The 10,948-nt window shown below is 53.4% G+C and overlaps 1 protein-coding gene across 1 annotated transcript in view; it reads left to right on the top strand.

Moving 5' to 3' along the window:
- The first annotated feature begins 2,445 nt into the window (after positions 1–2,445).
- The window catches only part of CORO7 (coronin 7), a 74,860-nt gene continuing 66,357 nt past the window's right edge, over positions 2,446–10,948 (top strand). The window contains exons 1-5 of the mRNA XM_004373212.2: positions 2,446–2,572; positions 5,552–5,648; positions 6,574–6,648; positions 9,115–9,185; positions 9,815–9,998. Coding sequence (XP_004373269.1) covers positions 2,513–2,572; positions 5,552–5,648; positions 6,574–6,648; positions 9,115–9,185; positions 9,815–9,998 — 487 coding nt within the window. The 5' untranslated portion in view covers positions 2,446–2,512. The remainder of the gene's footprint in view (positions 2,573–5,551; positions 5,649–6,573; positions 6,649–9,114; positions 9,186–9,814; positions 9,999–10,948) is intronic.

Here is a 10,948-nt window from a genome sequence, read left to right as displayed (position 1 = left end):
ACTCACCCAGTGGTGCTGCAGAAGCCCTGGCAATCTGCTTCCGTAAGGATTACAGCTGAGAAAACTCCAGGAAGTAGTTCTGTTCTGTAACACGGGTCACTGTGAGTCCCAGTCAACTCGAGGGCAGCAGGTTTGGTTTTTGTTTTGTTCTGTTTCCTTGTGGGCCAGATTTAGCCCATGGCATGTCCATTTGTTACCTCAGGGGGTCAATGGCTTTCTCACTTTCTGGCCATACCCTGTTAGGTCCCTCTGACGTAACGGTAGACTTAAAACAACTTAAGTATTACAATGAAGTGAAACCAAGCAAATTTGGGGATGTTTGCAGGTACTTTTGTAATAAGAGCACAGCTGATTATATTTGAACCACACGCATAATGTCTGAAAGTCCCCTTATTAGAAAGTCAGAAGTCACATATTGTTGATGCAAATACAAGTTTCTGTACCCTATGGAATTAACCAACAGTGACTAAATGATGGTACTACACGATTTGTAATTTAAAAAGCAATATTTGCAGTAATTAACACCACAGACAACTTAAGACAGCACTGGTGGTGCCCTTCCTCAAAACTGCTGGAATTCCAGAGTCTGATGAGCGTGTGTCCCAGGAGCTCTGCACACTGGGCAGCCAGATGGCTCAGAACTCCAGATTCCAGTCATCACTGAACACTACTGACATCCTGTTTTTAGTTTACAGAGATCAAATCTAGTTGCTCTTAACTCATTTAGTAGGATACCCATACGTAGTCTTCTTGCTGTTATTGCTGTGGTTAGCTGCCTTTGAGTTGCCCCCAACTCATTGTGACCTCACGCACAATGGAGGGAAATGGGGAAATGCTGCCTGGTCATGCGCCATCCCCACGATCAGTCAACGTTCCATTGTCATCCTTGTGTTTGCACTGGTTGATTTTTCTGAAGTAGATTACCAAGCCTTTCTTCCTAGTTCGTCTAAATCTGGAAGCTCCGTCGAAACCTTTTCAACATCATAGCAATACACAAGCCTCCACTGACAGAAGGGTGGTGGCTGCACGTGAGGCGCATTGGTCAGGAATCGAACCCAGGTCTCCTGTATGGGAGAAAAGAACTCTACCATTGAATCATCACTGCCTCAAGTAGTCTTTTAGTCCCTGTATTAACCTGCAGGTGAGTGGTTCCAGCCCACCAGGTGCTCCTCAGGGGAAAGATGTGGCAGTCTGCTTCCTGAAAGATTTACAGCCTTGGAAACCCTATGGGGCAGTTCTACTCTGTCCTGTAGGGTCTCTATGAGTCAGAATTGATTCAAGGCAGTGGGTTTGGTAATTAACCTGTGAGAACTAAAGAAAGAACTTGCATTTTGGGATCCATTGGGCCCATCTGGAGGCCATGTTTTCAGAATCACCCTTTAGGCAGCCCACTTCAGTGAGGCTGTCCTCCCCATCAGGCTGTGGGAAGGGAATTTTCATTGCAGCTGGCCATTTGTCGACCAATCATTCTCATTTCTTAGATCAAAGACCTTTTCCTATCTACACCTGAGCAGGTGTTCTGTATGTCCACAAGCGGAAAGCACGTTCTGGAATCATGGAGCCAATATCAAAGCGAAGAGAAATGTTTGCGTAATCAATGTCTTGAGGTGGAATGAACTCCATCTCTCTTTCTCCTCAACTGGGGTGGGGAGGGGGTGGGGGGACTGGCCAGGCAGCGCCCGTTGGGCATATTGACTATTTAAGTGTTTCTCCTTTGCAGTTATGTTTCGCCCTGTCAGCTTATCTACAGATTACTGCACTGAGTTCCTGCGGGGAGTCCTGCCTCACCCACCACGCCCAAGGCCTGTGGGGACCAACCAAGAAACGTCCTAATAAGGGGATGATGAGGACACCTCCACCCCACCCCCGCATCCACCCCACCTGGCCTAAGGAGGGCGGGTGGGGTGCAGGGAGGTAGGGGAAGCTTTTGAGTTGGCCTCACTGACAGGCATTGGCGTCCAAAGACCTGGGCTCTTGTTCGCTTTGCCCCTTCCAGCGGTGAGACCAGGGGCCAGCGACTGACATGCCCCTGAGACTCAGTTTCCAGGCTCTGAAATGGAGCTAATTTCTACCCTCCCTGTTTCATGAGGAGGTAGAGTGCGGGAGGGCGCGCCCTACACACTGGAAAGCCTCCCGGGGGCAAAGGGGACAAATGACACAAAATACCTATTGTCTAGCCCAGTCCCCACGCACCGCCTGGGCCGTGGGCGGACAGCCGCGCGCACGTGACCACCCCTCCCGCGCCTAGGTCAGGGCTACGCCTCGCTGGGCGGCTGGGCGGCGATTGGCCCACAGGCAAAGCCGGCGGCGCGCGCGCGCGGAAGAAGCCAGCCCAGAGGCTTGGCCAGGCCGGCCGGCGGCGACTGCGATTGGTCGGGGGCGCGGTGGGGCGTGGCGCCGGCTCTGACCGCGGGCGGGGCCGGAGGCGGCGGGAGTCGCGGCTGCTGGACGTGCACCTGAGAGCCGCCGCCCGGGTACTCGCGCTGAGCTTGCTGTCGCTGCCGCCGGCGCCATGCATCGCTTCAAGGTGTCCAAGTTCCGGCACATGGAGGCCCGGCTGCCCCGCCGCGAGGTGAGTCCGGTCCGCGGGCCCGCGTTCTCGACCTGCTTCCACGCCAGCCCCCTGTCCCTCCCCAGGCCTCTCAGGAGGACCCCCGGCTGCCGAGCCCAACGCGTCCCCCGTCTCCTGGGCGCCCCCTGCAGGCCAGGCCCTGCGTCCGGCGTCCCCGAGGGTGCTCGGGGGTCCCGGTGGCCGGCCAGTGCCGCCCGTCCGCCTCGCCCTGGGACCCCCGAGGCGGCGCAGCCCTCCCGGCCGGGCCCCAAGCCTACGAGGCTACCCGCCTCTCGGCTTCCGGTCGGCCTCCCGGGAGAGCCGCGGTTCTGGACGCCAGCTCCTCCGTCCTGCCGCCTGGGGTCCTTTTTTTGCCCAGGGATATACTGAGATGCCAGTCTCTGCTCCGGTCTGGGTGACCCGAGCGTGTCGGCCGGAGACCAGAAGCCCCTACATCAGAGGCCCGCCCTTCCCTCGGGTTTCCGCTGGCGCTTCCTCCTCTCGAGGTTGTCGGAAGCTCTTCCCTTGCTCTGGGTGTGCGGGTTCCTGCGCTGCCGGGGAGAGGGAGGACTGGGTGGGGCCTGGGGACAGGTCAGCAGGTGGAGCGCAGAGGTAGAGCAGAGCCGAGGTATTAGGGGACGTCTCAGACCCCGGGAGGGCGGTGGGCTGCTGAGGGTGTGCGTCAGAGATTGTGCCAGCCCTGGTCTGCAGCACCCTGGGTCATTCGCAGGGCCTGGGAGTGTCCCCAGGCAACGGAGTCTCTGAGCTGACATCGAGTGACCATCACAGGCCAGAAGAACATCTGAGCAGCCTGGGGCCGAGGCCCTGCTTTGTTCTCTTGACACTATTTCCTCTGTACCAGCTAAAGAGCTATAGAGAGCCCTGGTGGCTCAACAGTTGAGCATTGGGCTGCTAACGGAAAAGTTGGTGGTTGCAATCCACCCAGCAGCTGTGCAGAAGACCTGGCGATCTGCTCCCATAAAGATTACAGTCTAGGAAACCCTGTGGGGCATTTCTACTTTGTCACATGGTGTCCATTCTAAGTCAAAAATCAGGTTGACGGCGCCGAACAATAACAGTTGCTGGAGCCAGATGGTGAACATACCAGCGCTACAGTCTCAGGTGGGAAGGAGACAACCAAGAAGCATACAGGCACTTAAGGCCACTGCAAGTTTTAATAAGTGCATTGAAACCATACAGGGCAGTGAGTTTATGCTAATGGGGGAGGAACAACTCAGAAAAGGAGGACGAGAAAGGTTGTACAACTCGAAGAATGTCATCGGTGTCACTGAATTGTCTCTGTAGAGACAGTTGAATTGATGTATGTTTTGCTGTGTATATTCTCAACAACGATCAAATAAGTGCATTGAAGAGCACAAAGAAGATGGTGGGATGGGGAAGGGTGAGGTGGTGGTCCATCACAATAGGGGAGTCATCGTGGGCCACCACCTCACATGTAAGCTGAGGCTGGAAGGGGGAGAAGGAGCCAGCTATGTGAATTCTGCGGCAGGGGAAGCAACTTGTACAAAGACCTTGGGCCCTGGTGGAGGAACTGAAAGTAGACCAGGATGCTGGAGCTCAGCAGTAAAGGAAGAGGGGTTAGAGGAGGCCAGAGCTGGCCTGTAGAGCCGAGGGCGATGGGAAGAAGTTGGGTTTCATTCTTAAGTGCAGTGGGGAACCACTGAGAAGTTGGAAGGGAGTGCAGTGAGGTGCTCAGATGTGCATAAGGACAGTCACTCTCAGTGCTATAAGTACTGCTTGGGGTCCCTGGAGGGCCCTGTGGCTTGCTCCCAGGTGGCCACAGTCCAGCAGGGCAAACAGGCAGATATGGATGCATGGATGACAGGCAGAGCTTCACCGTTTGTCAGAGAGGTGAGGTAACAGGTGAGCCGTTCTCCTTTGCGAAGGTACTTCCCGTCATTGTCTTTGTACAGTGAACACCAATCAGGAGGAAATAATGCAAGATGGGAACCTTCTACCTGGGAAATAGGACCTTCAGGTGGTTGCTGTGGTTTTAGTGACATTTTGGGTGGACTGGGAACTATGGGTGCTGGATTGTCAGGCAGCAGTTAGGAGTGTTGGGTGGTCATTTGACACCAACAGAGAAAATATGTGAATCTTGTTGATCTTCATTTCAGAATAAGTGCTCCTCTGCCTCCCCATGTATAGGAGTGTTCATGTTATGCCTTTTCGTGAGGGTGTGCTGTCCACCCACCTACGGGACTTTCATGGAAAGGCATGTTCTCCGAAGGAAGCCAGCCCTTGATGTCCTATTCTCGGAGCTTGGGCGGTTTGATCCTGGTGCTTGGAGGATACTCCTAGACCAGGGTGTCCTTCAGCAGAACAGTTGAAGTTGAATATGTCTTCTCTTTTAGGTGCTCACTTTTTTCTTTATTTTTCTTCCTCCTGCTGAACAGAAACAAGCCCTGTACACACACATGCACACACACGCACACACGCACGCACGCACACACACACACACACACACACACACACACACACACACACACTCTGCCCGATTGGCTTATGGACTTCGCTCAGCCTGAGCATCCTTCTGACATCCTCCTCCCACTTATCAGGGAACTGATCTAATAAGCAAACTCACCCTGTTAAGGATGTAGGTAAGGAGATCTGGTGGGGCAAGCAGTTTGCTGTCGGCTGCTAACCTAAAGGCTGCAGTTTGAACCCACCTAGAGGCTCCTTGGAAGAAAGCCCTGGTGAAATCCATAATGATTACAACCAAGAAAACCCTCTGTAACAGTTCTACGCTATAATACGTGGGGTTACCTTGAGTCCAGGGCTGACTCTATAGTAGCTGGCTACAACAACAACAATGATGCAGGTTAACATTTTGAGAATGTTTTGCATTTTCTAAGGGACTGTATGAGTAGGGACAGGTTTGTGCCAAAGGAAAGCATCTCTAATGGTGCAGCTTTAAGGTGGAGTTCCTCAGCTGATGGAGCCCTGGAGATCACCACCACTTTTCTTCTTCATTTGCAGGCCTGGATCAATGACATTCGAGCAGGAACCACCCCCTCATGCGGGAACCAAATCAAATCGAGCTGCAGTGTGATTGCGTTTAACTCCGACCGTCCAGGTAGGAGGGCTTGGACATAGATGTGGAGATGTGGACATTGTCATCTTAGATGGAGTGGGAGGAGGACAGGCTCATTGCAGGTAGGGGGCTTGGAGGAGCCTGGTGATGCTCAGAGGTAAGTAGCCAGGCAGAGCCTTCAACCCCTGCAAACTGGGCAACACGCAAGATAATCAGATTGACTCTGACTAGGGTATGGCTGCGTGATTTATATAAACCACGTTGGTTGTGGTCTGCAAGGGCATGGCCATGAGGCTGGGGAGGGAGACTGACTCCTCTGTATCTGAGGAGGGCAGGGCTTTGTGTCACCTTATTTCCAGATGTCTTCCTCTACTGCCCACTCCTCAGCTCCGAAAGACTGGCCCTGGAGTGGACTGGGCTTGGGGGTGGCTGGCTGCATAGGAACACAAAGATTTGAAAAGCTCTTGTGTGTTAGTTAGGACTCTTGGTTGCAAGGGATAATTGAGACCTCGTGACAGCTTAAGCAAAAAACAGGTACCTTTTTGGCTTGGGTAACTGACATGTCCAGGGGCTTCAGGTAGAGCTGGATCCAGGGGCTCATATACAGTCCCAGGGCCTGGCCTCTCTCTGTCCGTCAGCTCTGTTGTCTGTGGGTACTGGCTTCTTTCTCAGGTAAAATGTCTCCACATACTGGTAAAAGTCAATGGCTGACCTCTTGTGATCCGCGGCGCAACAGAGAGACAACCTTTTTTCCCAGTGTCTTCAATACATCATAGCTCATGGAAGGCTCTTGCATGGGGCAGGGCTGTGTCCAGAGGGATATGGTCTTAGGTTGTTGGAGGTCTGGGGAGGGCTCGTCTCCCCTAGGAGCCCTGGGATCTTTGAAGCTTGCCTCTGATGTCTGCTGGGCCCGGAGGTAGATGGTCTCTGTTAGACCAGAAGCCAGAGCCCTGTGTTTGTTTAACAGGTGTGCTGGGCATCGTGCCTCTGGATGGCCAGGGAGAGGACAAGAGACACGTGACCCACCTGGGCTGCCATTCAGGTGAGTGGGTGCAGAACTCCGGAAGCCTGGACATCTTCCTTAGCTCCCAGGGAGTCAGACTCATCAGGCCCCATAGCACATGGCTGCCAGGTCCCTCCTGTCACCTTTGCTGTGCTTTCTGGTAGACAGAGTCGGTCTCAGGCTTGGAAGTCAGGGTCCTGGTTTAGAATTCCAGCCCAGGCAGAGCTGGGGAGTGGCCTGCTGCAGGTCATCAAGCTGAGAGAGAGCTCTGGGCACTGGCCAGCCTTAAGAACTCTGGTCACAGGCTCCAGGCTCCCGTCACTGCTGTGGACTCAGCCCTGGGTGGCCCTTAGCCTGGTGTCCCCTCCTGGCATCTAGCAGGGCACCCCTTCCTGGCCTCCTCCCCAGCCAGGCTGCTCAGGGTCCTCCATCGAGGGGGCTGGGCTGACTCCACTGCAGGGCCCAAGATGGGGTCCTCACACAGAGAGCTTTTGTCTGCTGCAGCTGCTGCGGGGGGTGCCTGGCAGCCCGCCAGTGAGAGGGAACAGTTTGCTCTGCTCCAGCTGAGGCAGCACCAGCCCCACTGGCCTCCTCTTTCCCTGTCCAGCTGCAGCAGCTGCAGGCCCAGGGCCTGTGCTCTGATGTCCTGGCCGCCTTGTTGGGAGGCCTTGGGGTAAGGGAAGAGGTTGATCCTTGGTGCTTAGGCTGGGTGTACTCAGAGCAAGAATCCAGGGGCCCACTGATGGCGATGGTGGTTAATAGCCATGGTGGAGATTTATCGAGAGAGCGCTGCATGCCGGGCACTGTGCTAAGTAGATTACCTGTGTGTTCTTGTTTGCGTTTGTGAAAACCCGTAGGACTGCACAACACGAAGAGGGAGTCGTAATAAAACTGGGGGCTTTAGTTAATAAGACTGTATCAGTATTGGTTCAGCAGTTGTAACAAACGTAGCATACCAGTGCAAGATGGGAATAGGGGAAACTCGGGCAGAGGCAGTGTATTAGTTGCCCAGAGCTGCTGTAACAAAGCATTGCAAAACAGGTGGCTGAAAATGACAGAAGTGTGTTGTCTCTCAATTCTGGAGGCTAGAAGTCGGAATTCTCTGAAGGCTTTAGGGGAGGACTGTCTGTCTCAGCTTCTGGTAGTCCAGGCATTCCTTGGCTTGCAGCCATGGTGGTCTTCCCTCTGTCTGTCTGTCTCTTCTCCTCTTTTATAAGGATGCCACTCAGATGCCATTAGGGCACACCCTTCTCCAGTGTGACCTCCTGTTAGTTTAGCTGATAACAGCTTCAAAGCTTCTGTTTCCAACAGGGGTTAGCACTTTAACATATCTTTTGGGGGGGGGCACGATTCAATCCATAACAGGATGTGAAAACTCTTCGTACTTTCTGTGCAGTTTACTGTAAACCTAAAACTGCTCTAAAAAATAAAGTGCATTTAACAAAAGAGAGAGCAAGAGCAGCTAGCTGATCAGGCTCAGGGCAGGTGCCCTCCCGGGGGTCAGTGGCTCTGGCTTGGGGGAGAGGTCAGGCAATTTCCATAGGAGGAGGGTTACATGGCCACTCCACTTGCCTCCCCGTGTCCTAACCTGTTCCAGTCCTCCAGGGTCCACCATGCCCCTGCCGTGATCCCCTCCCTGATCCCTGACCTTGGGGTCTGCACCTGGGAGTCTGCACCTCTCACTGGGCCCTGCGTGTACAATCTTGTGTTGGCACCTGGTGTAGAAGTGTGTGTCCATGTGCTGGGATGGTGTCTGTTCCGTCTAAACCTCTTGGTAGGCCCAGAATGGGGTCGACGCTCAAGTTCATTCCTGAATTCTTTCACCCTGCTATTGGAAGTAAAAATCTGTTCAATGAGTCAATTAGAACTCAAAGGTTTTATTGGGCAGAAAAAAGCTCATCTCGTTACAGATTTGATCAGCTCATATGTAGTACGGACTGTTAGGAGAGTGCTCCCAAAGGGAAATTTAAAGTGACTGGTTGTCGTTCACTTAATCGGCAGGAGGTGGCTTGGACTGGTCTGTTAAATTTGCGTGTCTGCATTCTACAGACTAGTTATTGCTTGTCTGACTATTTAAACTTTTCCCAGAACTGTCTTTATCATGAGTTTTTGGTTTCTGGGAAGGGTTAAGAGTTATGTTTAATTGGGGGCAGGAGGCGGGGGACATTTTCGTTAACACTGCAGATACGTCTCGTGAGCCCATATGGGGCCCTGGATGGTGGTGGATGCCGGAACTGGGTATTATAGCGAGCGCCTCTCCTGCCAAGGCCCTCAGCCACCCTGGCTCAGTAGGGCTCCCGGGGACAGGTGTCGCAAGAAGGGGCCCGTGGCATTTGCCTATGTGGCTTCCACAGGTGTCCTGGCCTGTAGAGGGGCAGCCTGCCTGTGTGTGGGCAGCAGCGCAGTCTGTGGTTCCCAGCCTGGGGGAGGAGTCACACTGCGTTTGGAAACAGAACATTCTGACGGGTTCTCCTTGACCTTGTGTCAACCACTCCTCTTTCACAGACGTGGTCACGGACTTGGATTTCTCTCCCTTTGATGACTTCCTCCTGGCCACAGGCTCAGCAGACAGGACGGTGAGTGGAGCCTGTGGGGAGAGCTGCTCATCACCTCACCCCACCCCACCACTGGTCTTGGGCCCTCCGAGCCCCCGTGGGGCTGTGTTCCCTCCTAGTTCAGGGCCCAGCCGAGGCAACCAGAGGTCCCTGGGTGCCACATATGGTTTGCGCTCGATTATTAACCTAAAGGTTGGTGCTTTGAACCCAACCAGCAGTGCCACGGAAGAAAGGCCTGGCAGTCTGTTTCCATAAAGATTACAGCCAAGAAAACCCTATGGAGCAGTTCTACTCTGTAACGTATGGGGTCGCCATGAGTCAGAATCAACTTGACAGCACAGGTTTGGTTTTTGTTTTTTGGGGGGCAGCTCCTGTATGCTTGCTGGGAGCCGTAGTTGTGACAGCTGCTGGGCTGGGAAGGGAAACAGGGTTTGGAGGTGACTGAGCAATGCCCCCGGCACCCTGGCTCTCCGTGATATCCCCACTGGGCTCTCCATTCTCTGCAATCCTGGAGTTGGCCTGCCTTCCCTGCCTCGGGGCCCTATGGCTCTGTGCCCACCTAGGTAGGGGTGCTGTCCTGCAGAGCCCAGTTCCAGCACAGGACAGCCAGGCCCCCAGCCCAGGGCTCACACACTTGGTGTTCCCTGCAGGTGAAGCTGTGGCGGCTGCCAGCCCCAGGCCAGGCCCTGCCCACGGTCCCTGGGCTGGTGCTGGGGCCGGAGACCCTCCAGGTGGAGGTGCTGCAGTTCCATCCCACCGCCGACGGCGTCCTGGCGAGCGCAGCCGGCGTGGCTGTGAAGGTCTGGGACGTGGCCAGGCAGCAGCCCCTCACAGGTACTTGTTTGTGTTTTGAGGAATGTCGGTTTTAAAATTTGTATCATAGTATCTCTGCCGTTCCTTCTGCTGTTGGCCTTCATATCTCTGTATTACTTTCCTGTGACTACCGTGCAAAGTGCTACGAGCTGGATGTCTTACAGCCACAGACTTTACTGTCTCAGTTCTGGAGGCTGAAGTTTCAGATCGAGGAGTCAGCAGGGCCATCCTCTAGTGGAAGACCCTCCCTTGCCTTTTCCAGCTCCTGGTGGTGCCTGGCAACCCGTGGCATTCCTTGGCTTGTAGACACATGACTGCAGCCGCTGCCTCCGTCTTCACGTGGCCACTTTCCCTCTGTCTCTCCGTGTTTCCTCTCCTCCTTTTACAAGGACACCGCTCATACTGGATTAGGGCTCACCCTAACCAGAGTAATCTCAGTTACCTTTTTTTATTTTTTAAATTTTATTTATTTTGTTGTTGAGAATACATGCAGCAAAACACACCAACTTAACAGTTTCTACACCTACAGATCAGTGACATTGATTATATTCTTCGAGTTGTGTAACTGTTCTCACCCTCCTTTGCTGAGTTGTTTTTCCCTCATGAATGTAAACTCACTGCCCCGAGTTTTCTATCTAATCTTTTGAATTGCTGTTCTCCATTTGGTTTCATTAGTTTGTTTTTTTAAGCTTTTTTTAAATTGTAGTTTAGATGAAGGTTTTCAGAACAAACTAGTTTCTCATTAAACAATTTAATACAGGTATTGTTTTGTGACATTGGTTGGCAACCCCACAACATGTCAGCACTCTCCCCTCTCGACCTTGGGTTCCCCATTACCAGCTTTCCTGTCCCCTCCTGTCTTCTCGTCCTTGCCCCTAGGCTGGTGTGCCCATTTAGTCTCATTTTGTTTTATGGGCCTGTCTAATCTTTGGCTGAAGGGTGAACCTCAGGAGTGACTTCATTACTGAGCT

Source organism: Trichechus manatus, unplaced genomic scaffold (assembly GCF_000243295.1).
Source record: "Trichechus manatus latirostris isolate Lorelei unplaced genomic scaffold, TriManLat1.0 scaffold00024, whole genome shotgun sequence".
Classification (NCBI taxonomy): Eukaryota; Metazoa; Chordata; class Mammalia; order Sirenia; family Trichechidae; genus Trichechus; species Trichechus manatus.
Note: the sequence above shows the minus strand (reverse complement) of the source record. Positions and strands in the feature narration are given on the sequence as shown.